This window comes from Stigmatopora nigra, chromosome 7 (genome assembly GCF_051989575.1).
Source record: "Stigmatopora nigra isolate UIUO_SnigA chromosome 7, RoL_Snig_1.1, whole genome shotgun sequence".
NCBI lineage: Eukaryota > Metazoa > Chordata > Actinopteri > Syngnathiformes > Syngnathidae > Stigmatopora > Stigmatopora nigra.
The window spans coordinates 15223612-15248808 of record NC_135514.1 but is presented as its reverse complement, the minus strand read 5'-3'; the positions used below and the strand labels follow the sequence as shown (position 1 = coordinate 15248808).

Sequence of the window (25197 nt, the reverse complement as noted above, 5' to 3'; positions counted from 1 at the left end):
GTTAAACGAATTGGACATTTACTATCGATAAACTGAGATCACTGTATGTCACATTTCCCTCCTTTTTCTTAGTAATGGCAATTTTAAAAAGAAAAAAAGCGCTATCGCTAACTAAGAATTAGCATGCTGATAATTATCTTGCACGACAGCCTCATTTTGAGAGAAAGATTTTTTTTTTCCTCGACAAAACAAGTGTCGCAGTCTCGTGGGCTTTTAGACTATCGCTTTAAAGTTTTTCAGAAATGCAAACGTTTCTGGGTATTTCTTCTTAATCTGATGAGACGGCCTCCAAATTGCAGCTGCACCAAAACAATCCATGTTTGTTAATGTTTTTGAGCAAAAGCCAATAACATACGAACAGAGTTGTCTATATCTGTCTTTGTGTGTGTTGGACCATGTCATCAGATTAGTTCGTATTTTGGATAACAAAAACACAATAGCACTGTTGTGTTTAATAAACAAAAGCCCCACTAGAGTTGTCCAAACTATGACAAAAAAGTGACTTAAAGTCTGGAAAATATGGTATAATATTTTTATTTATTTATTCAAGGGTGTCAGATTCTAAACTAGATATAAAACAATGTTTATTTGAGCTTTTTTATATGTATTTTTAGATTTTACAAAATTATTTTTGAACTGAAACACACAAAAAGGGATTAAAAATGACAATTATTGATTTAAATGGGGGAAATCAGGAAATGTAATATACATCTATACTCTTCATTTGAATTTGATCCTAAAACAGAAAGTTGGCACTCATGATTTTCTCTCTCGGACCGCACAAAATTATGCGGCGGACCACATTTGGCCCCCGGGCCACTGCTTTCACACCTGTGACTTAGTATCGTTTTCACTTTGTGATCACGTACTTAAAATCTGATTGTAAACAACTTTAATAAACATTTTTTTTATAATAGCTCCCATAAAGTAGGCACTGTAGCTTTAAGAAGCTGCCTTAGGAACGTGTCTATCTTAATTGTTGAAATTGCTGACGTTTGTGTGAAGCTAGGTTCAAGTTTCATAACTTTATTCAAAACTGTGAACTATTACATTATCTTGATTAAATTAATTTAAAGTGGGTCACATCGTTAGCATTTTAGCAACGTGATTAGCATAATTGTTTTTTTAACAATGCCATAATATTGCCTTAATTTGTTCACTGGGAAAAGGTTAACACTTTAATACCTGCCGTTAACGTTTAATTTTTTAAATAGGACATTTTTTCATTGGAATTTCTTTTTTGTTGTTGTCGTTGTTTGATGCAATTACGTGCTTTATTACTGAAAAAATAAAAGATTAAATTAAAACGAGAAGCCCTTACCGGAAGCGTTCGCATAGTCGCCCCCCAGCCATTGCCCAAATGAGCTGTCAATCAAGCGAGAACAGGAAAAGGCGGGTCTAATGGGGGGTGGACAAGACGAGTCTTCATTCTTTTCATTCGTTTATTCATTCGACTCATGGAAAACGTAGTGGGCAGAGTCGGGCTCTTTCTTTAGTTCTTCGGTTTTCCGATAGAAGGAAAGAACTAAATTCGGTAACCGATGCTAAATGCGTTTTCTGTCATTAGCTCGTTAATCGTCTCTCCACTGTCGTCTAGCTGTTTTTCGGGTCTCGAACAATGGACCCCCGACGCTGTGACGATGAGACGGACTACGAAGATGAAGAAGTGGACCCCCGCATTCAGGTGACGACTCGCCTCAGTAAATCTATCTCATTTTAAATGATGTCTTTTGTAAATGGTATCTCGTTTAATGGGTGAGATTAATATGTCTGCAATGTCGTCGTCAAATGGCACTGAAAGATGTGAAATTGGACATTTATCGCCGTCACTGTGTTATAAACACTCTTTACAAATAAAATTAGGTAACTGTAAAGTATTATTTGGCAGCATAACTAAGATATATTTGGTTATAATTAGTTTCAAATAACGTTGTAATCATTTATACTTTTTTAAATTTGTAATATACATTTGACAATACTGATAATATTTGTTAAACATGATTTGAAATTACAATTACGTAATAACTTCATAATTTGACACAAAAACGTATTTAGCAATGAACATATATACACATTTGGATTATAACTGTCCATAATTTGGCATAAAAACCTTTAAAAAAAATTCCCAGTATTGTAACATTGCATTGTATTTTTTTGTGTACCTTAACCCAAAAAAAGGCCAGCTCAGTTCTGCAAAAAATTAATACGGAAGTTAGAAAAAAAATCAAACTTCCCGTGCGCTTATTGAAAAAGGAAGGGGCAACACCTGCCGGCTATTGTTGTCACCATATAAATATTTCCAACATGATATTAATATTCCAAAAAAATGATACATATCATTTTCATGTATCAGAACATGTATATATATTAAAGTCAATTGAACATGGAGAAAAACAACAAAAAATTAAAGCATCATCATTAAAAATGAAAAAAAAAACAGGGAACTAATCCTAAATTTAATATTTTAAACAAATTAAGTGAATATGAAAAAATTGAAAAATTGATTTTCAAGAACTAGGAAATTGAATGAATGATGAACTTGGGATATTTTGTTTGAAAAAAATGTGGCTACTGTTAGAATGTCAATAGTTTTGCTTGACATTTCACTTCCTGTTTTACAGGGCGAGCTGGAGCGGCTCAACCAATCGTCTGACGACATTAACCAATGCGAGATGGCGCTAGAGGTCAGTGTGTTGTTTGTTTCTTATTTTCGGCTCGATTAGGCACTGTTATGCTTTTGGAAGCTAACAACGAAAACTTTGTTTTAGTTATTAAGGCTTATTGAACCAGAAAAAAAATATTTGCTACACTAGAGAAATTCATCAAGTATAACCTTGTGCTATTTATAGAATACCATAAAACACTAAGCTATTTTTAGCAATTTAGCCGTCAACCCATTGTTCAATGCTTATGGAACTTGAATTTGACCTAATATCAACATTTTACTCAGCAAAAATCTATTTTAAGGACATTACACAAAAGACACAAAGCTCTGACTAAGTTTAAATGTTTACTATTGTAATGTATTTTTTTTAAATCCCCCAGAAAAAAAAAACACAATGTAGTAAAGCCACGAAAGTTGAGGCCGCGATATTCGAGGGATTACTGTACTTTTTCTCCTCCTTCCTGTTCCAATCAATTGGCAGTCAATCTTCGACAAACTCCTTAAAGACTTAAGTTTGAGTCTTTAATGAAATGTAATGCAACATTTTTTCAACACATTGTAGCTATTTTTAGTCCGTGACAGCGATTGAGTTGACGGGACGGTTAGCTAACATTAGTGTGGACAATTCCATGCTTTTGTAAACTTGCAATTTCTACATTCTTGGGTCACTCCATTTTTTTCCTTGACATCGTCAAAAGAATAGGTCTATTGTTTTTTTCTTGTAATTTTTCACGTGAAATCCGCCTGACTTGCCCGAGTGACCCCATAGCATCATTAAAACTCGGCCGTCGTGCCTTCCATTTTGAATATCGTGACGTCGTAAAAACAAGGCCAAAGTCTCCCGCTGCAAATAGACAATCTTCGTCTGGTGACGGGATGTCTCACTCTTGTCGCCAAAATCTTTCTCGCTCTCTTGTCTCAAATTCGGAAAATAGGCGATCTTTATCTCGTGACGGGATGTCTCACTCTGGTTGCCAAATAGATTATGTGCCTTTTTAAAAAACTTTTTTTTTCTTTTAACAGGAAGCGAGGCAAAAATTCCGCTCAGTTCTTGTGGACGCCACCGTCAAACTGGACGAACTTCTCGACAGAATCGGCAAACCCGTCGACGAGTCCAAGCCGTACTGGGAGGCACGGCGTGTGGTTCGACAGGTGAGTTACTTTTGCATTCGGGGATACTATTTGGCGAGGAATGTCTTTTCAAACGAATTAAAAAGTGCACCGTGACAGAATTATAAGATGAAAAGATTGTCGGTTTAACTTTGTTTAGGGCAAAACAAGGATGTCTCTTGTGCTTCAAAGCGTAATTGAGCGTGTTAAGTTAAATGAGTTAAGTTGAGGAAAGTAGCGAGTAGTTGACTGGTGGCAAAGTGGCGGCCCGGGGGCCAAATGTGGCTCGCCGCCTCATTTTGTGTGGCCCGAGAAAGTCAATCATGTGCTGACTTTTTGTTTTAAGATCAAATTCAAATGAACAGTATAGATGTATATTATGTTTCCTGATTTTCCCCCTTATAAAATCAATAATTATAATTTTTAAATATTTTTTTTAGTTCAAAAACCATTTTGTAAAATCTAAAAATATATTTAAAAAAAGCTCAAATAAACTTTGTTTTAGATCTATAAAAAACTGAATATTCAGGGCTTTTAATCCAGTTCTTTTAATCCATTTATTAAAAAAAAATCTAAGTTTAAAAAAAAAACAGGCACATTTGATTGAAACAATCATTTTTTTACTTGTAAAATTGCATTGGCATCGTTATTTTTTGACATGCCTACATTCAATTGCACTTTTAATCATGACATTGACTCATCATTAGTTTTCTTGGCCCCGCCCACAAAAAAAATCAGAAAGTTGGAACCAATCACAGTCCGGTTGCCATGCGGAATTGACGAAAGACTAATGGGAGGGGCTTGTGTGATTCAGGCCCAGCTGGAGGCCCAGAAGGCCACGCAGGACTTCCAGAGGGCCTCGGAAGTCCTCCGCGCCGCCAAGGAGACCATCTCGCTGGCCGAGCAGCGCCTCCTAGAGGAGGACCGTCGACACTTTGACTCGGCCTGGCAGGAGATGCTCAACCACGCCACGCAGCGGGTAAGTGGCGAGTTGCGATGGCGGTGGCGATGGAGACGTCCCTAAGACGTGAATTTTCTGTCGGCAGGTGGCGGAGGCGGAGCAAGAGAAGGCCAGGAGCGAGGCGGCGCACAAGGAGACGGCGGCCAAACACGCCGCGGCCATCGGGCGCATGAAGCAGCTGGAGAAGAAACTCAAACGTCCCGTCGCCAAGTCCAAGTCAGTGTACTCCTTTTTTAACATTACTGGAAAAAAAAATAATTTTAAAACATCTTTATAGTTTTTTTTAAAACAAAATATATTATTGAACCTAAAAACTAATATATATATTATTATAATAATAATAATAGAGCCTAGAAATTATATATAATAATAAATAAATATAACCTAAAAATAGTATAAATAAGATATATATAATAAATATATTGAACCTAAAAATATATAAATAATAAATAAATTGAACCTGAAAAAGGTTACATTTATACATTAAAATTTTTTATTGAATTTTTAAAGGCAAAACTGTTGAATGTCGTTTTATTCCATAACCTTTCTCCCAAAATTTAAATATTAAACAATTAAAAAAAATAAAAAAAAGTACATTTTAAATGTATACAATTATTTTTTATTTACAAATATAAAATCAAATGTAATGTTTAGTATAATTGTACACATTTATCTTCTTTGTAAACATTGTCTGCTTAAGAAATGAATGGAATACTTCAGTTTGATTGATTTATTAATAATAGACGGCACGTATTACAGAATACATGTTCCTATTCCCACCATTAATATGGCTTTCCGTCCATTTCCTCTCCAGGCCCTACTTTGAGATGAAAGCCAAATTCTACTTGCAACTGGAGGTACGTCAGCGACACTTTTTGGCATCCATTCCCTTCCCGACCAATTCGTGATTATTTTCCCTTTGACGCAGAACCTGAAAACCACGGTGGACGAACGGCAGGCCCGTTTATGGCGGGCCAAAGGCCAGTACAGGACGGCCCTGGGCAACTTGGAAGCCATCTCGGACGAGATCCACCGCCGCCGATCTGGCTCCGTCGCCGGCCCACGGGAGCCCGGCGTGGGCTGGGATGGCGATTCCAGTAAGGCCCCTCGCCGTCTTACGACCCCCTATCGTCCCCCCTACCCTCATTATTTGACCTCCCCCTCCTCCAGCGACGTCAACGTGCTCAGACGAAAGCCCGCCGGCGTCCGGCGAAGACTCGGAAACGCGCTCTACATGTAGCTGGGATTCCTCCGCAGATGCCTCCCAGGAGCCGGCCCTCCCTTCGTCCCGCCGCTCTCCGTCACCCCCGTCCCGGCCACAAAGCCCGGACCTGCCCGAGGCCATGAGTCCCCCATGGGACCTGGGCCTGGTCTCGCCCGTGTTGGGCCCTCGAAGCGAATGCAGCGGGGCTTCGTCGCCCGATTGCGACGCTCAGAGAGGTGAGTTTTGGGCACTTTTTACACACCCTGATACTTTTGTACGAATTCCTTTCATACAGATACTATTTGTGGGCCAAACTCAGTGAAAAATGTGCACTAAACCGGTCAAACTTTGCTTTTCCTCTAATTATAGGTGCTACCCAAGATATGGGATATGATGTCATACGTGGCCTAATGGAATACTACTCTGAAAAACCTGGAAGTGAAGCAGGGTTGCCAGGTTAGTATTTGGATGGCAGATCACCTGACTAACAATACTAACTTACTCTTATGTTACCATGTTTGCTCACTTACCCTATGAGAAGCAGTGGCCTCTATCATTCACACTACTTCTATTGGAGGGTTGTGGCCTAAAAATCACTTTTTTTTTTGTAAAAACAAACTGGGATTTGAACCCAGAATCCTAACTCTCAAAGTCTAATGCCCTAACCACTCAGCCAGTAAAGCCTACAATAGTTCAAGTTAAAAACAAATAAATTGACTTGCGTTTAGAGCCCGTCAGATTTAAGGTACATTGTAGTTTTTACAAAAAAAGTGATTTCTTTTTGTGTGAAAAGAAACCACTTTTTTTTGTGAAATCTGTACAATGTACTTTAAACCTGATGGGCTTTAAACGCATGTCAATTTATTTGTTTTTAACTTGAACTATTGTAAGCTTCATTGGCTGAGTGGTTAAAGCATTTGACTTTGAGAGTTAGGATTCTGGGTTCAAATCCCAGTCAATTTTTACAAAAAAAAAGTGATTTTTAGGACACAACCCTCCAATAGAAGTAGTGTGAATGATATGTGCCACTGCTTCTTACAGCCTAAGTGAGCAAACATGGTAACATAAGAGGAAGTTAGTATTGTTAGTCAGAGTCCCATCCAAATACTAACCTGACAACCCCGCTTCACTTCCAAGTTTTTCAGAGTAATATGCCGCCATTAGGCCAAGTAGGACGTCAGATCCCATATCTTAAGTAGCACCTATGATGAGAGGAAACGCAAAGTTTTAGCACTTTATTGCACATTGTTCATTGAGTCTAACGTCATTTCTTAACCTGAAAACACAGAAATGCCAAATGTTACACACAAAAAAATTCCACCCCGTCTTTTCACAGGCGACAGAGCGGAGGGCACCGAGATGCCGACGCCCACCCCCGCCATCGCCGCCAAGCTTCGGAACGACGACAACGACCCTCGTGGCCCCAAGAGGCGGAGCTTTAACCTGGAGGTGGGCTTCAGCTTCCTCAACCTGCGACGCCAACGTGGCGAAGTCAAAAAGACTCTGGATGGAGACTGACAGGTTTTTTTTGTGTTTTTTTTCCCTCCATTTTGTATTTGTTGTCTGTAATGTTGATGTTTTGGTCCGAGTCAATGTTTTGCAGTGAAGATGTTGAATAAAGAAAATGTTGCACTCCATCCTGCCTCCAGTTGTTTTAACCGTTGTGACGACAACGAAAAGATGCAAAAACACTTTAAAAAGGCAAGTTGTTATTTTACTAATTTGTTTTTTGTTGAATAACATTCCGTTTAATGGCGTTCAAAAGTCTTCAAAGTGTTTGCACGTGTTCCAAAGGCATACCTGAAGGGGGCAGCATTTGGCCTCTAATGTCTTTGCCATAGCAGGTGGGCGTGGTCATTGCAGTTGGGCCACTTTCAGAGGGGCGGTGCTAGCAAAATCCAAGAAAAAGGGTCCTTCCTGTTTCGGCAGGAAGGTGGTGGGCATGACGTTGTACACGCCGGCAGCCACATGCTCCGCCTCCATGTAGCAAAAACCACATCTGAAAAAAAAACCCGAAAAAATGTGTTTTTGTACATTTTTGCAGGGCCAGTTTTACCTCTAGGCAATGTGCCCGGGGTGCAAACGATTTAGGGGGCGACAGGTAGGGATAATCTAATTTTTCATGGGTTGCCAGGTTCACCTGTAATCTCCACTGGTCCTCTTGGGCGTGGAATTGGGGGCGGAGTCGCTGGCGGTGGTGACGGTGATCATCTCGAAGCCGACGCTGTATTGCCTGAGTAGGAAGTAAAAAGAAAATGGAGGGAATTGGACGTCGTGGTGGAATGGAATTAGATGAAAGTGGGTCGTCACCTGGATCCTCGAAGTTCTATTAGTAGTGGACCGGGACGCTCCACTTGTAGCTGGAACATGGGGTTGTTCTTGTGTGTGTCCTTGTAGTTCCCGCAGCCTCCAGCGGTGGCGCCTTTCCATTGGCCGTTAATCTGGGGTATGTAAAGACACACACATGCATGTTTCTCAACACACGTACAAGGTAATGGGTAGAAAAAGTACACGTACAAGGTAATGGGTAGAAAAAGTACACAAACTGACACATTCACATACACACACGAAAATACTACACAACTAGCTCACAAAACATGATATTCACGACCAAAAAAAGCACACAAAATTTGAAATTCACAACCAAAATACAAACAAAAAGCACAAAAGATGTCAAATTCACACACAAAAACAAATAAGTACACAAAGTAGTACACTGTGAAATTCACACCACAAAACAAACAAAAAATGCACACAAAAATGTCAAATTCTCACACACACAACAGAACATAAACTGACACGTCAAATTCACACAAAACAAAAAAGTACACAAAAACAAACAAAAAAAACAAAATGACTGTCTATCCACAACTTACCCTTTTGGTGTGTGTGAAGGGATTCAGAATTTTGGAGAAGTTGAATTTGCAACCAGAGTACACCTGAACAACAACAAAAAAACACACAGTCATTAGTATTAACCACATTTTCTCGCATATTAGCCACATCCACGTATAAGCCGTACCCATAAAATGTTTGAATTTGTCAATTTCTCATTTCAGGCCATTTAAGCTGTACCTTGGATAAAGCCATTATTTTTTGGAGCGACAAATACACCAGAAAATACGGTAATGACTTCTTATTTTTTTGACCTGAATATAAGGAGTAGAAGGCATAGGTAGATGTCCTTACCCTCAACGTGTAGTTGATGGTGTTCTGCTTCTCGTACTGCGACACCACCAACGTGAAGGTATGCGATCCGCCCCCGCTCAGGCGGATTTTGGTGAGGTAGTGGGGGCTGTTGATGCGGATGCCGTCGATGTAAGGAGGGGGTTCGGCTGCGTCAGGGGATTTACAATTATGCCAAAATTGTCCCAATCCTGGATCTAGATCCAGACTGTGGTTTTTAGTCCCAACCCACCTGGATAGTAAACCTTCTTTCCGTCCGTCTTGTAAACAACCAACGTGATGAATTCCCGGTTTTGCGCAAAGTCCTCCTGTAATGGCCAGGACAGAAATCCATGATGCAATCTGATTTCAATCCCAAATACATTGCCAGAAGTAGTGTTCCTAAAAATATTTTTAAGGAAAAAAAGCCTTACTATACTATGTCGGTTTTTTAACGATAAAAAGCCTTACTATACTATGTTGTTTTTTTTAAAGAAAAAAAAGCCTTACTATATACTATGTCGTTTTTTTAAAGAAAAAAAAGCCTTACTATATACTATGTCGTTTTTTAAGAAAAAAGCCTTACTATACTATGTCGTTTTTTTGCGACAAAAAAGCCTTACTATACGATGTCGTTTTTTAAGAAAAAAAAGCCTTCCTATACTATGTCGTTTTTTTAAGAAGAAAAAAAAGCCTTACTATACTATGTCGTTTTTTTTAACGATAAAAAGCCTTATTATACTATGTCGTTTTTTAAAGAAAAAAAAGCCTTACTATACTATGTGGTTTTTTTAAGAAAATAAAAGCCTTACTATACTATGTCGTTTTTTAAGAAAAAAAAAGCCTCACTATACTATGTCGTTTTTTTATGACAAAAAAGCCTTACTATAGTATGTCGATTTTTTTAAGAAAAAAAGCCTTACTATACTATGTCGTTTTTTTTAAGAAAAAAAAGCCTTACTACACTATGTCGTTTTTTTTTAAAGAAAAAAAAGCCTTACTATACTATGTCGTTTTTTGGAAGAAAAAAAGCCTTACTATACTATGTCGTTTTTTTAAGAAAATAAAAGCCTTACTATACTATGTCATTGTTTTAAAGAAAAAGAGCCTTACTATACTATGTCATTTTTTAAAGAAAAAAAAGCCTTACTATACTATACTATTCATAAAAAAATCATTTTTTGTCAGTGCTTATCTACTTGTGAGCTCACCTTGTCCGTGATGTGTCTGGACAGCAGCACCCAGACTGCGGCGCCCCCTGGCGGAGACTGAACCTCCAGCTTGTACTGCGGATTGTTGGCTAAACTGTAGACGTCCTTGACGGGGCCTTGGTCGCCATCCCAGCTGCTGCACGACACAAAAACCCAGAGGACGGGTTTGAGGAGGACAAAGACGGGGGGGTCTTCGGGGGACGCACCTGTGGATGCAGGTGGATTCTTTGAAGAGGGCGGGGCTCCAGCTCAGGTAGATGACGTCGTAGTATTGACACAAGTCTTCCCAGGCGATCCAAAACACACCTGAAAAAAAGGATTGGGATAAATTATCAAAAAATATATACAATAATAATTTAAAAGTATCAAATAGGATTTATTTTATTTTTAATATTATATTTTTCATTTTAAATTGTACTTTTTTCTGTTTATCCATTTATCCACTGCAATAATTATTTAAATATTTAGTAATTATTTTAATTCATTTATTTGACCATTTTTTTCATTGACTTTTGATGTATTTTTCAGACGTAATTTTACCATTATCGAACTTCTGCGCCGTCTTGGGATCAAAATTGAGGTACTTGAGAAGCTCCGGCGTCCAATTCTTCTCGTCTCGCTCGCTGTAGCGACCTTTCCAACGCAAATGGCTCCACGGGTTCTTCAGCTGAAGGAAGCGCATGTTCTGCCACAGACAAACGGACTGTCACACTGCGACCGATCCCTCGTCCGGCGGCCTGACTCACCTTGTATTCCCGGATGTCCAGGACGGCGTAGGCATGAGTGGGCACCAAGCCCCACCGCTCCCCTTCCTCATCTGTCATTACGCCGGTGGCCGTGGTGACCAGGACGTCGCCCCGGTGGAACCTGAGAATGCACAAAAAAAATTGTGTTTTCACGGATAATGTCGTTTTTTAAAGAAAAAAGCCTTACTATACTATGTCGTTTTTGGCAAATAAAAGCCTTACTATACTATATCGTTTTTTGAGAGAAAAAGCCTCACTATACTATGTCGTTTTTTAAAGAAAAAAGCCTTACTATACTATGTCGTTTTTTTACGACAAAAAAGCCTTACTATACTATGTCATTTTTTTAAGACAAAAAAGCCTTACTATACTATGTCGTTTTTTTACGACAAAAAAGCCTTACTATACTAAGTCGTTTTTTACGACAAAAAAAGCCTTACTATACTATGTCGTTTTTAAAAGAAAAAAACCTTACTATACTATGTCGTTTTTTAAAGAAAAAAGCCTTACTATACTATGTCGTTTTTTTACGACAAAAAAGCCTTACTATACTATGTCATTTTTTTAAGACAAAAAAGCCTTACTATACTATGTCGTTTTTTTACGACAAAAAAGCCTTACTATACTATGTCGTTTTTTTAAGACAAAAAAGCCTTACTATACTATGTCGTTTTTTAAAGAAAAAAGCCTTACTATACTATGTCGTTTTTTAAATAAAAAAGCCTTACTATACTATGTCGTTTTTAAAGAAAAATGCCTTACTATACTATGTCGTTTTTTTACGACAAAAAAGCCTTACTATACTATGTCGTTTTTTTACGACAAAAAAGCCTTACTATACTATGTCGTTTTTTAAAGAAAAAAGCCTTACTATACTATGTCGTTTATTTTACGACAAAAAGCCTTACTATACTATGTCGTTTTTTCGAAGAAAAAAGCCTTACTATACTATGTCGTTTTTTCGAAGAAAAAAGCCTTACTATACAATGTCGTTTTTTAAAGAAAAAAGCCTTACTATACTATGTCGTTTTTTACGACAAAAAAAGCCTTACTATACTATGTCGTTTTTTTACGACAAAAAAGCCTTACTATACTATGTCGTTTTTTAAAGAAAAAAGCCTTGCTATACTATGTCGTTTTTTAAAGAAAAAAGCCTTACTATACTATGTCGTTTTTAAAGAAAAAAGCCTTACTATACTATGTCGTTTTTTAAATAAAAAAGCCTTACTATACTATGTCGTTTTTTTAAGCAAAAAGCCTTGCTATACTATGTCGTTTTTTAAAGAAAAAAGCCTTACTATACTATGTCGTTTTTTAAATAAAAAAGCCTTACTATACTATGTCGTTTTTTAAATAAAAAAGCCTTACTATACTATGTCGTTTTTTTACGACAAAAAAGCCTTACTATACTATGTTGTTTTTTACGACAAAAAAGCCTTACTATACTATGTCGTTTTTAAAAGAAAAAAGCCTTACTATACTATGTCGTTTTATAAATAAAAAAGCCTTACTATACTATGTCGTTTTTTTACGACAAAAGGCCTTACTATACTATGTCGTTTTTTCACGACAAAAAAGCCTTACTATACTATGTCGTTTTTAAAAGAAAAAAGCCTTACTATACTATGTCGTTTTATAAATAAAAAAGCCTTCTATACTATGTCGTTTTTTTACGACAAAAGGCCTTACTATACTATGTCGTTTTTTCACGACAAAAAAGCCTTACTATACTATGTTGTTTTTTTACGACAAAAAAGCCTTACTATACTATGTCGTTTTTTAAAGAAAAAAAGCCTTACTATGCTATGTCGTTTTTTTACGACAAAAAAGCCTTACTATACTATGTCGTTTTTTTACGACAAAAAAGCCTTACTATACTATGTCGTTTTTTACGACAAAAAAGCCTTACTATACTATGTCGTTTTTTTAAAAAAAAGCCTTACTATACTATGTCGTTTTTTTACGACAAAAAAGCCTTACTATACTATGTCGTTTTTTTACGACAAAAAAGCCGTACTATATATATACTATGTCGTTTTTTTATGGGAAAAAAGCCGTCCGCTGCCATTAATGGTAGACAGGTTTACTTCGTGGGTATTAGTACCTCTGGAAGAGCATGCGGAAAGTGTCATCTTTGCTAAAGGACTGGTTGTCCGAGTGCATGGCGATGCGTTCAGGGATCCAACCGGTGAGTGCGTGAAGATCGATGTTCTGGGGAAGAAATAAATGGCAAAAAAAGTGAGAGCTAAAGCTGCATGGCAATGCAAGTATTTGCTAGCGCCTCAATGCCATCCTTCTACCGTCTGTTAGCATTAAGCTAACATGTTTTCCAAAACAAAGACACCACCTACCGAGTTGGATCCAGGGAAGTCGTAGCCTCCCATCACTTTCATGTAAGCTTTCTCAATAAGTGACACCCACAATTCGTTCCTGTTGCTGGAGTACGAGCACAGCAACTCGCCGCCCCGGTCCGCCGGCAGCAGATCGTCGATGATCACCTGTGTGAGGAGAAGCAAAAAATCATCAAGTCACCGACCAATAATATGAGGTGTATCGGTGAAACAGAGTTATTTCGGCTGAGATAAAGCCACACTAACTAACATAACCCCAACCCTCGGACGTTTGGTCGCTGGTCTTTTGGTCGTTGATAGGGTTAAGGTTGTCAAATGTACGCCTAACCCTAACCATTTTGTATTTAAACACACCCTAAAGCCTTTTTAAGGCGAGTTCTCGACAGCATTACCTTCCTGGGGACGCCGTTGATGTGCAGCTTGACCATGTATTTTCCACACGGGTTGTACTCGGGTTCCCCGCGGCGATTCTGAGGGTAAATGATGCTAAAAAAAGAAGCACAGGCGGGACGTTACTGGCATTGCTTGGGTCCCATTCGGCGTCCTTTTGCTACCTGGTGATGAGCTTCTTGTTGTAACGTCTCTCGTAAGCGGCGCTAATGGCTAGCGAGGCCACGAATGAACAGTCGGACACCACCGTCTGCGAGGAACAGGCGGGTTAAACACCACTGCGAGAAGAAGAACCATGCGGTGGGTTGGCGCTAACCTGCTTGATGCTGAAGCTGGACACGGACATGATCATGGTGGGGTTGTTGCAAAACTCGTCAGGTCGCACCCAGCGGGAGAAGATGGCTTTTTGTTTGGGGGACAGGGCCAAGGTGCCCATTTTGTCTCTAGGGAAAATAATTTGAAAAGCTATTTTCATGACTATAAGGCGCACGTAAAAGTCTTAAATTTTCTCCAAAATAGACAAGGCGTCTTATAATCCAGTTTGCTTTATATATGGACCAATACTAAAATGGTTATCACGATAGGATCAAATAAATTAGTCAAAAAAGCAGGTGAAAATACGGTAGTTATGCTAGCTACTAGCTAGCGACTAGCTAGCTACTATTTGCGAATGGATTGTGACTCATTTTCAATGACTCGTTTTCATGACTCGTTTTCATGACTCATTTTCAAAGACTCATTTTCAAAGACTCATTTTCAAAGACTCATTTTCAATGACTCATTTTCAATGACTCATTTTCAAAGACTCATTTTCAATGACTCATTTTCAATGACTCATTTTCAATGACTCATTTTCAATGACTCATTTTCAATGACTCATTTTCAATGACTCATTTTCAATGACTCATTTTCAATGACTCATTTTCAATGACTCATTTTCAATGACTCATTTTCAATGACTCATTTTCAATGACTCATTTTCAATGACTCATTTTCTATGACTCATTTTCTATGACTCATTTTCTATGACTCATTAACTAAGACTCATTTTCTAAGACTCATTTTCAATGACTCATTTACAAAGACTCATTTTCAATGACTCATTTTCTATGACTCATTTTCAATGACTCATTTTCAATGACTCATTTTCAATGACTCATTTTCAATGACTCATTTTCAACGACTCATTTTCAACGACTCATTTGCAACGACTCATTTTCAACGACTCATTTTCAATGACTAATTTTGACAATTGTTCAATTCGGACACAGGAAAATGAGGGCTTTGATGGTTTTTTCGGTGACTATGATGTGATTACATTGTAAAATGGCTAAATAAAGTACAACCCAACTCAGTTTTGCTTCCGTTGCCGTTTTTAAAAAGTGTTTTTAGCATGTGTCTGTATGCTTAAGCTGGTGTATGTTTTGCCATGCTTGGCTGCGCCTTTAAATGCATTGTGTCCTGTGCATGTGTGTTAAATACAGAAATAGCACTTGTAACTGACACTGCACCTTTAAATGTGATGCGCCATATAGTCGTGAAAATAGGGTATTCCAAGATTCAGTTGACAAGATGGCACTTACGAGAAAGGCACGGGAAAGGCGAAGCGCTCCTTGAGGTCGACGCTCATGAAGGGAACGAAGGCGATCCCGTTGATTGTTGACGTACTCCTGCGAGAAGGCGGGACGTGAAAAGCTATGTAAGACAAAAATCGGGAATAACAACATTGGAAAAAATGGGGATTTTCATACCTGAGGACTTCGATCTCATCCGACGTGTATCGCTGACCGTGCGGCGGCTCGCTGGATTGGACCGCCCTCAGCGGTTGAGGTGGCGGCCGGTCGTGGAGGCTGAAGTCGGGACCCAGTGGGAAAAACTGCCGGGCGGGTCCAGAAGGGCCGGGCTTCTGGTCCGAGGGTCCTGGCTTGTCCTGGCTCGGCGACGGGTTCGATTGTTTGAGAGCTTCGGCCCTGGAGGACACAGTTTGGACAGGGTAAGGTACATGTGTCAAAGTGGCGGCCCGGGGGACAAATCTGGCCTGCTGCATCATTTTGTGCGGGCCGAGAAAGTCAATGATGAGTGCCGACTTTCTGTTTCAGGATTAAATTAAAATGAAGGGTAAAAATGTATATTAAATTTCCTGATTTTCCCACTTTTAAATCAATAATTGTCATTTTTAACCCATTTTTTCTGTGTTTTTAGTTCAAAAATCATTTTAATATATTTTTAAAAAAGTTCAATAAACATTCTTTTAGATCTATAAAAAACGAAATATTCAGGGCTTTTAATCCAGTTCTTTTAATACATTTATAAATGTAGAAAATCTAAATATTATATCTAAAATGGTCTGGCCCATATAAAATCGAGTTGTTTTTTAACTGATTTTTTTCTGTTTTTAGTTCAAAAATAATTTTGTAAAATGTAAAAATATATATAAAGAAAAAGCTAAAATAATAATTGTTTTAGATCTATAAAAATTGAATACTCAGGGATTTTAATCCAGTTATTTTAATCAATTTATTTAAAAAATAATCTAAATATTATCTGGCCCACATGAAATTTGGACACTGGACCTGGACTGGTGATAACTGGGAAGTTTAGTCCAAAAGTTGGAACCCACCTGTCCAATGCCTGATGCCCCAGTTGCTTCAGCTTGGTCTGCAATGCTTGCTCCGATGTCTCGTTGGACTGTCAACACAAGAAAATAATAATAAATATTAAATTCAATGTAAAAAATGATGACGAAAAACATGACAAAACATCACAGCACAAGTGAAAATATGTGTTATATTGTGTTGTTATTTTTAGGTTACAGTCCACTGATGTTTTTGGGCCAAAGATAAACTGTTGCGGCTAGTTAGCATGACCAAACTGAGTTGGAAACGCCTACTAAAAAGTTATATCATATTTAAACTGAAAAATATGAAATAATGTCGTAAGGATACTGACCGTCTTGATGCACAACTCAACGGCTTGAGTGTAGAGCTCGATGGCTTCGTCGTCATTTCCCTTGCCGTCCTCCTCAAAGGCCTGCGTGACCAGGAAGTGGGCGCGTTCTAGCTCCACCTGGTGACGGGATTTAAGCGGGTCGCTCTTTTGCGCTTCCGACGAGTTCACTAGAAGGGAGGAAAATGCAGATTATTTGACAAATTAGTTGTTGTTGAACGCCTTTAATGCCACTGAAAACACTGTCAATGGGAATTAATGGGTTAATAGGTAAAAAATAATTTATTTTTTCACAGTATTTTTAGTTTTTAAATAAAATTTCTCATCAAAATTTGGATTGGACATCTTTTGCAGTCAATTTTAATTAATGGGTCAATAGCCAAAAATATTATAAATCAAGGGATGTCAATATTTTTCGTATTTAAATAATGATAAAGATGATAATGCTAATGTGAATGCTAATGCTAATACCAATGCTAATGTTAATGCTAATGTTAATGCTAATGTTAATGCTAATGTTAATGCTAATGTTAATGCTAATGTTAATGCTAATGTTAATGCTAATGTTAATGCTAATGTTAATGCTAATGTTAATGCTAATGTTAATGCTAATGTTAATGCTAATGTTAATGCTAATGTTAATGCTAATGTTAATGTTAATGCTAATGTTAATGCTAATGTTAATGCTAATGTTAATGCTAATGTTAATGCTAATGTTAATGCTAATGTTAATGCTAATGTTAATGCTAATGTTAATGCTAATGTTAATGCTAATGTTAATGCTAATGTTAATGCTAATGTTAATGCTAATGTTAATGCTAATGTTAATGCTGATGTTAATGCTGATGTTAATGCTAATGTTAATGCTAATGTTAATGCTAATGTTAATGCTAATGTTAATGCTAATGTTAATGCTAATGTTAATGCTAATGTTAATGCTAATGTTAATGCTAATGTTAATGCTAATGTTAATGCTAATGTTAATGATAATGTTAATGCTAATGTTAATGCTAATGCTAATGTTATGTTAATGCTAATGTTGATGCTAATGCTAATGACAATGATAATATAATAATAGTAAATATAATAATAATAGTTATAATAATAGCAATAATAATAAATAATGTATCACTGCTTATTTTTATCAGATTGGACATGTTAATGAGGTAATACATACCTAAAATATTAATGCAATTTCTTCTACCAATGTCAGTATTTTTATTTTGAAAATAATACTTCCTGTTAAAAGATTCCACATGAGTTAACTATTAAATGAAAAACACAAAGACACACCCATTTTCTGACACGCATAAGCAAACATTAAAAAAGATAATGTCATGGAAAAAGTAGGTCATTTATCCGATGAGCAAACACTTCCTTGTTGCTGCTCAATATAACCACTCACACCAGTCATTTTAAAAATGGGTTTAAAATGGTTTTACCCGCATTATGAAGCGTCTTGACTCGATCCAGGTACTCGTTAACTTTGTCCTGGATTCCGTCCAGCTTGGAACCTGCCATGCTGGCGTAAATGAGCGCTTGGGCGGCTTCCTAAAAGGGAAAGTCGGCATTGATCTTCAGTTCAAATAGTTCCAAATACGCAAGGGAAAACATGGCAAACATACTTCAGATTTGTTGTCTTTACAAATGTATATTACAAAAAATGTGCTTCTCTATGTCCGCATTACGTCAACAATTGGCATAACGCACTTATAAAATGTTCAATAATAATCAAAGAGAACAGCTTTTCTTCTTATTATTAATAATTGGCAATAATAACTTTTTTTACTGAATAAGTATTTTTTTGTTAAGTTGGGGACCAAAACAATCTAAAAAAAACATTAAAATTCAATTACATTGTCATTTTCTGATAGCTGGAGTAGTTGGCAGTGAAATACCATTATTTAATACAGCTGTGTTTTGTACAATTTGTGTTTTTGGTGAGGTAGGATGCAAAAATAGTCAAAATAATACAAAAATATTCATCAAAAGTCATGGGAAAAAAACTTTTTTTGACGACTTTTTTTATTCTTTCCTAAAATTAAGAGAGTCCTGTTTTTTCCATTGTTCCATTTTCCAACACACCTGAATCCAATTAAGTGCATCATTATCAGGCTTAGAAATTGATAATTAGATTCAGGTGTGTTTGTGACAGAAGACATGGAAAACAGACCGGAAATGGTGACCTCACTAATGTTAAGAAACGAAATATTAAACAAATATCCAACATCCGGTCAACTTCTATTCACTTCTATGTTCACCGACAGACGGTTCCGTTAACGACTGACATTCGGTCCAAATACTCACCTTATAATAAAACACAGCCTCGTTGTATTTCCCATTTTGGTCGTAGGTAACGGCAGTTTTAGCGAATTTTACGGCGTCCACTTCCAACGCCGTGCTGTCCATTTTCAACCAAACTTGTAGACCGAGCTAGTTGGGAAAATACACTATTAAGCGGCCACAAAACGGCACCATAATGGAGTTTACGTAAAATAGTTTTTGCCCATTTTGTGGCCAAACGTGGCAAAGTCTAATTCAATTTTGTTTGCTGCTCCACGCAGCTGTCGACAAAATCAAAACAAGTGCGGCACTTCCTGGATCGTTTCTCGCGCTTGCGCAGACAGGGAGTCAGTCGAAACGGCGTTACGTTCAGAAACATCAACAAGAGTAGGAAAACTCTAACGTGAACATCAGTGGCCTTCGCGAAAGCGTACAAAAAGCAGCGACACAATGCTAATGAAGTTGTAATTGAAGAAGTCGTCTATTTTGTTGCCGTCCAGTTCGAGTTAAGTTGAAACTTTCTGCTTTTGAATTGATAGAAAACACCATTAATTAGTTCAGGCAAGCGAAACGGCAATGGAAAACGTCACGCGGCGTTCAGGTACATAAGGGAAATACGGGCTTTCAAAAGTGGCAGATACAATATGGCCAAAAATAACATCAGAAGAGCATTTTAATGAAACCTTTCTAGAAAGCAACAATAAAAAAGTAAACAAAGTGACTTCAAATCTGGAAACAAAATGATAAAATCAAGTTTGGAACCTTCAAGGCACCATAAGACCTCATAGTTAAACAAAAAAATGTGGAAAAAAATCAACTATTCATGTTTCCTGCTGTCGCTTGTCCTCTGTCATTTATCAAGGAGGATAGTTTGACAATCTAAACAACTAACGCCATCTTCTTGCAGATCCACCAATGTCTTTCTCTGCATTTGACAGCCTTTGGTTTTTTGTCGTAAAGTTTGGCTACAGAGATGGTGCACCAACTTTCACTGTTTGAATCTGTATCTGGTACCCAGGACCTGAAGGTAAATGGAACCCATTTTTTAAGCCTTAGTACTTCATAAGTGCAACCAATCATCATTCCTGCATGAAAGGGTCAATTACATTTGCTCATTGGTAGCCGCCTTGGAATTGAGCCATTTCCACTGTCCGCCCAACATTTTCAGGCCAAGCCAGTAACCGAAAGTCATGTTGCTATTCTTGCAGTTTCTCTGGATGAAATCCTGCGAATGACATCATCATTTACATCACAGGTGTCAAAGTGGCGCCCCGGGGGCCCAATCTGGCCCACCGCATCATTTCGTGTGGCCCGGGAAAGTCAATGATAAGTGCTTTTATATTTAGTACTTAATATACTTTATATTTATGTTTTTAAAAGACGTATCATACCGTATCATTTTTATTTTCCACAAACGCCATTTGGGAATTCTTTTTGACGCATTCCTTGCGGGCCTCTTCCCAAGTTTTCCGGTGGGTGTTGTTGAAGAGATAGCAGTGGGACTCAAACCTTTCCCAACCGATTTCACAGGCTTTGCAGTACCGGCTATCTGAATTCGCAAAAAAAAAAAAAAATGGCCGTTTTGCATAAGAGCTTTTAAGTGGGTTATTGCATTTAAAAAAAATAAACTTTCAATGGAAACATACTGCTTTTTGGGCAGTAGTTATCGATGGTCCATTGAGCTCGACTGGCGTTCAATTTGATGAACCTGGCCTGCATATTTTTCATTTTGCTCTCTAGCGCCACCACTTGAGCTGAAATAAAAGAGGCTCACATCAGTTTATATATTAAAACACATCCCATTGTATTTTGTCAAAAAAAAACTGTATGTTTTTGAGTGGTTAGCACGTCTGCCTCACAGTTCCAGGGTCGTGGGTTCGATCCCAGGTGGGGGAGTTTGCATGTTCTCCCTGGGCCTATGTGGCTTTTCTCCGGGTACTTTGGATTAACTCCCACATTCCATAAAGGTGCATGCTAGGCTAATTGTATGCTAAATTGTCCCTGGTTGTTTTTCTCCTCGTGCCCTGTGATTGGCTGAGCACCAATTCAGGGTGTCCATATTCAGTGGGAATAGGCTCCAGCACCCCTGTGACCCTAGTGAGGATAAGCGGTTCAGAAAATGAATGAACTATATCCCTGTTATCTTAAAATCTGTCCATGGGTAAACCTAGCAAAAAAGAGTCATTGCATCTTTGCCTGAAAGCGTAGCCAGTCGGCCATCTTGGAACAGATTAGGTTCCCTTGAATTGTAATGTTAGCAGCGGTGTGGTGCTAACAGAAAAGTGTGGGTGTAGTCACTCACTGAAGAGGATGATGGCAGCCACGCCGAAGAACAGAGCGAGGAAAAGCGTAGAGAAAAAAGCCAAATATTGACAGCGATGACGACATCGGAGTCGGCCATCTTGCTCGGCCGCCGCCACACTCGCCAAGACTCGGATGTCGCTATACAAATGTTCCTCGTCTGTTCCAGCTTGAAAGATGGAAAAATGGGGGGGAAAACTGATGAGCTCTGAGGCAATTTTAAGGGTACATCTTATATGCGAGAATTTGTAAAATTCAACAATTTTAAGGATGCGGCTTATGCGCGAGAAATTGTAAAATTCAAACATTTTCAGGCACCTTTAAGGGTATATCTTATACACCAGACCGGCTTATATAAATACAGTATATCGTGTCCTAAAATGTCAGGAAAAACAACTTGACAATATCCAAAAATGTAATTTTACAAGAATAAACGTAATTTAAATCTCGGGTACCTGTAAAGTGAGACGGGTTGTCCATTTTGAAGTCCACCGTCGTGTAGTGGACCTCTTCCTCGGACGATCTTGATGCCATGACTGGTCACTTCGCAGAAGGAAAAACAAAGGGAGAAGTTGTGTGTTCTAATCTGCCTACGCCACTTCTGCTTTCCATCTCATTTCTTTCAAGATAAAGTCATAGAGTGTAAAATTAGAACATCATTTCCATACTCAAACCATCTTTTTTACTTCCTATCGAAATAAAGGCAAGCGAGATGCCTTCAAATGCTGTAACATCTCATTAATAATATCCATACATAAAACATCTAAATAAAAGGCACGAATCTGACTTACCTTCTTTTTCTCGTCTATTTTTGAGGTAGTTTAGCTTCCATTGAGTACATTTTATCCATCGGAAACCTCACTCACAACTTCGCTAACTTTGCTGCACAAGTTTATACCATCAGCACATACTTGGCCAGCCATTCCAACTTCAAACTTGAACTTATAACGACATTAGACATTCACGTTAGCAGAGGTAGCTTTAGCGTCGTGCGCAAATACACAGTAAATGTCGACGCAGCGTGATTGCGTCATAACCAATGATTAGCTGAACACCTGCCACTCAATGAATTACTCACGGTCAAAAGATACATATATTTCTTAGTCGATAAACAAAATATGTCGACCAGGCAGTTTCAACGCTTGTTCTTCTATTAGCACACATTCCGACAGCCATTCCAAGTTAAAACCGTTCTTTTAAACGATGGTTAGGGGAGTCGATACAACACGTTCACGCTACCTTAGCTGAGCTAGCTTTAGCCTCCTGAGTAAGCACTGTCGTGATTGGCTGCGTAGCGTGGTTGCATCGTACCCAATGATTGGCTGGACAGCCGCTACTCAGTGAATGATACAAAGTAAATTGATACAGGAAAAAAAAGTTATACAATATATATAAAATATATTTGGAGTGCATTCACAGCAGTTGCGCATCTTCTCGTTGGTCAAGAGAAGTATTTTATTATGAAATGCAAAATAATGAAAGAAATGGATGTTTAATTTCACCCACAATTCTAAGCGATTACATCATTTTTTGTAAGTAGAACACTTTGAAACGAAATTAAGATGTGTTTGAATGAAAAGAGGAATAAATTGATTAAAAATATTTTTTTCACATTTTGTAAAAGGATTTTTACACATTTCCTTTTTTTTACCAACAGTTTAAGACAAACTAATGCAGGAAATAGAAATTTAAAAACTATTTTATACTGGCATTGACTGATCTTTGATTCGGGGGTAAAGGGGGAGTGACTAAAAAAACCCCTAGGGGTCTTGGAGGAGGTCTTTGACCAGGTACGGTTCTTGTTGGCGGAGCAGTTCCATGAAGATATTCTTGGCGTCGTCGCCCGATTTTAGAGCCAACTGGTAGATCTTCCTCATCTTCTGCTGGTTACCTGGCGTCTGTCTGATATCTTCGTAAATTCCGTCCTGGAGGACTTCCTGGTCCAAAAGCCTGTCCAAAATGGGATCGATGTTGGTCACGCGCTGGATCAACTGCAATTTGTACTTGTCCACAAAGTGCTTCCCGGACACTGCGGACGGACCATTGTCAAAAGATAAAACCAAAAAAAATATACACAGACATGCACAGTATGTGATATATATTACCACAAATACTTTGTGTGTGTGTGTGTGTGCTTACAGTTGGAGGATTTTGGGACATTGGCAACTCCAAGATGCCCCGCCCCTAGAAACAGAAAGTACTTTTTCTTATCAAGGAGCTTGTAAAATGCGTAAAAAGTTGTACTCTGAACTATGAAGACGAGGCCTTTCAAAGTAAAAGGTAGACGACAGAGACTCACCATGGCTGCCCGATGCGTTCGAGGTCAGCTGGGATATCCGAGAATCTATGGATGTTGCGTTTTTTAGTGACATTGAGAGCCGAAACGCATTTTGACGGTCATAGACGTTTCATTTCAATATTTTTTTTTATATATTCTGTACCACTCATACTTTTTAATGTTCTTAAGCAATGTTTATTTTTTTAATGAAAGTTCTTTGATATACTATAAATTTACATTTATATTTGTGTAATACTCCTTTTGTTCACTTATTTATTTAATACACTTTTTTACATTTGAAAAAAATCTAAATTCTTTTTAACTGATGCCTTAAATAATTCATTTTATTTAAAATTATTTGCTGAAGAAAAAATGATTTCCCATTCAGTAATGAAAGGGTTAAAACAGTAAAAGTAACAAAATATTAAAAACAGAAGAAAACTAACTACATAGTACATACCGATAAAATTAATAACAATAAAAAATATATCTTTATATCTCAGTATTATAATGACAATAATAGCATTCAATTTAACTCTTCAAAAAGAGACAAAATGGAATTATTCTGAAATCGAATAATTTGACTTTAAAAACCAATTTCAAAAAATATCGGCGGCGATTTACCGAGATTTTTGGCGTCTTGGTTGCACATAATTCTCCTCAGAATATTGGACGTCACGATATGAGCTTCGTCCTCGGTGAATTGTTTCACCAAGACATTGGCCAACTCCATATAATCCTTCTTCTCCACTTTGCTCTGTGGAACCGTGTAGGAGTCGCTAAGACAAAAACGAAATTGAGCTAAATCCTCCCCAGACAAATTGGCCAGAGAGTCCGCGATCAGCGACTTTTTAGTGTTCATCTCTCAAGCGTTGAAGAAATCGAATGGTGGGAATCCCAAACCCAACGTTTCCCCTTTACACGACGGGGCATTTTTCCCCCACGGAAATGGGCGCTTCGTAATCAGAAACGGCGAATAAAAAAATTAAACCGTACTTGTTTGCGTAAACTGTACATAAAACGAGATAAACTTGTTGACAACGATACTTTAAGTACAAATTCGCTTGAATTTGATGCAAAATGCGGTCCATAATCTTGTACAGAAGAGTTCATTAGCAGATTTACGAGTTACATTGAACGCGTCACCACACGGTGAACACTTTTGGTCGCGTCGTCCTTAATAACTTATTTTTTCTTGTCATTAAAGGGACTTGGTTTTTGTTTTATTAATTTGAATGGTTTAATTTTTTATTTAATATTGGCCCGAAGCAAAGGTGACGAGTAAAATGAAGTATTTGTAGTTTGATTAACAATAAAACCTCGTTTTGGATGGCAACGTAGGTCACGTGACCAGAGATAAAATTGCCTTTTTAACTCTTTAATGCACGAATTATGTTATATTTTTAGTTGGCTTGGACCTATTTAACATATTTATCAAAAGCTAAAGTGAGTTTTAGCAAACACATTAACCAAAAACAACAAACAGTTGAAACAATTGACTTAGTAGGCATTATAAACTAACATAAATGTCTGTTTTTTTTGACATTTTATTGACATAGGTCATCAAAAAAACATGAAAATAATTA

The 25197-nt window shown here is 37.8% G+C and overlaps 4 protein-coding genes across 7 annotated transcripts; 1 reads left to right on the top strand and 3 right to left on the bottom strand.

Annotated features, from left to right (window-relative positions):
* The first annotated feature begins 1382 nt into the window (after positions 1-1382).
* sh3bp5b (SH3-domain binding protein 5b (BTK-associated)) lies at positions 1383-7577 on the top strand. Its single transcript, XM_077720550.1, has 9 exons — positions 1383-1684; positions 2622-2684; positions 3689-3817; positions 4590-4754; positions 4822-4952; positions 5551-5593; positions 5665-5833; positions 5907-6176; positions 7277-7577. The coding sequence occupies exons 1-9, from the start codon at positions 1619-1621 to the stop codon at positions 7456-7458; spliced, it is 1218 nt and encodes a 405-aa protein (XP_077576676.1). The 5' UTR covers positions 1383-1618; the 3' UTR covers positions 7459-7577.
* On the bottom strand, positions 4459-19395 carry capn7 (calpain 7). 2 transcript variants are annotated; one of them, XR_013326844.1, is made up of 22 exons: positions 19057-19395; positions 18192-18300; positions 16753-16919; positions 16424-16491; positions 15555-15773; positions 15387-15473; positions 14120-14246; positions 13968-14053; positions 13806-13899; positions 13414-13560; positions 13167-13273; positions 11063-11183; positions 10857-11001; positions 10523-10622; positions 10317-10452; positions 9359-9434; positions 9130-9275; positions 8817-8879; positions 8251-8381; positions 8081-8173; positions 7741-7939; positions 4459-4978 (listed from the first exon to the last, which is right to left on the bottom strand). XR_013326844.1 is itself a non-coding variant. In XM_077720544.1 (21 exons), exons 1-21 carry the CDS (start codon positions 19156-19158, stop codon positions 7795-7797), a joined length of 2469 nt encoding a protein of 822 aa, XP_077576670.1. In that variant the 5' UTR covers positions 19159-19395; the 3' UTR covers positions 7641-7794. The 2 variants fall into 2 exon arrangements, 1 of the variants encoding a protein (XP_077576670.1); XM_077720544.1 differs by lacking the exon at positions 4459-4978 and having other exon boundaries at positions 7641-7939.
* A 292-nt stretch (positions 19396-19687) lies between these two features.
* Positions 19688-22638, bottom strand: LOC144199129 (CD209 antigen-like protein E). Of its 3 annotated transcripts, none has more exons than XM_077720548.1 (7): positions 22573-22638; positions 21789-21876; positions 21335-21502; positions 20679-20786; positions 20424-20581; positions 20139-20257; positions 19688-20053 (listed from the first exon to the last, which is right to left on the bottom strand). In XM_077720548.1, exons 2-7 carry the CDS (start codon positions 21865-21867, stop codon positions 19912-19914), a joined length of 774 nt encoding a protein of 257 aa, XP_077576674.1. In that variant the 5' UTR covers positions 21868-21876; positions 22573-22638; the 3' UTR covers positions 19688-19911. The 3 variants fall into 3 exon arrangements, with proteins under 3 accessions (XP_077576674.1, XP_077576672.1, XP_077576673.1); XM_077720546.1 differs by lacking the exon at positions 22573-22638 and adding an exon at positions 22125-22566 and having other exon boundaries at positions 21789-21952; XM_077720547.1 differs by lacking the exon at positions 22573-22638 and adding an exon at positions 22125-22566.
* A 168-nt stretch (positions 22639-22806) lies between these two features.
* Positions 22807-24692, bottom strand: LOC144199130 (apoptosis-associated speck-like protein containing a CARD). Its single transcript, XM_077720549.1, has 4 exons — positions 24236-24692; positions 23633-23677; positions 23473-23517; positions 22807-23362 (listed from the first exon to the last, which is right to left on the bottom strand). The coding sequence occupies exons 1-4, from the start codon at positions 24471-24473 to the stop codon at positions 23094-23096; spliced, it is 597 nt and encodes a 198-aa protein (XP_077576675.1). The 5' UTR covers positions 24474-24692; the 3' UTR covers positions 22807-23093.
* Positions 24693-25197: the final 505 nt, after the last annotated feature.

Coding starts and splice junctions, on each gene's coding strand:
- capn7 (XM_077720544.1), bottom strand. CDS start 19,158: ATGGACAGCACGGCGTTGGAAGTGGACGCCGTAAAATTCGCTAAAACT. Junction 15,474..15,554: donor GATGAGATCGAAGTCCTCAG/GTATGAAAATCC, acceptor GCCTTCTCGCAG/GAGTACGTCAACAATCAACG. Junction 8,880..9,129: donor CCATCAACTACACGTTGAGG/GTAAGGACATCT, acceptor GTTGTTGTTCAG/GTGTACTCTGGTTGCAAATT.
- LOC144199130 (XM_077720549.1), bottom strand. CDS start 24,473: ATGAACACTAAAAAGTCGCTGATCGCGGACTCTCTGGCCAATTTGTCT. Junction 23,518..23,632: donor GAACGCATCGGGCAGCCATG/GTGAGTCTCTGT, acceptor TTCTGTTTCTAG/GGGCGGGGCATCTTGGAGTT. Junction 23,363..23,472: donor TGTCCCAAAATCCTCCAACT/GTAAGCACACAC, acceptor GTCCGTCCGCAG/TGTCCGGGAAGCACTTTGTG.
- sh3bp5b (XM_077720550.1), top strand. CDS start 1,619: ATGGACCCCCGACGCTGTGACGATGAGACGGACTACGAAGATGAAGAA. Junction 3,818..4,589: donor CACGGCGTGTGGTTCGACAG/GTGAGTTACTTT, acceptor TGTGTGATTCAG/GCCCAGCTGGAGGCCCAGAA. Junction 4,755..4,821: donor TCAACCACGCCACGCAGCGG/GTAAGTGGCGAG, acceptor TTCTGTCGGCAG/GTGGCGGAGGCGGAGCAAGA.
- LOC144199129 (XM_077720548.1), bottom strand. CDS start 21,867: ATGGCATCAAGATCGTCCGAGGAAGAGGTCCACTACACGACGGTGGAC. Junction 21,503..21,788: donor CAACCCGTCTCACTTTACAG/GTACCCGAGATT, acceptor CCATCTTTCAAG/CTGGAACAGACGAGGAACAT. Junction 20,258..20,423: donor TGGAAAATAAAAATGATACG/GTATGATACGTC, acceptor TGTCATTCGCAG/GATTTCATCCAGAGAAACTG.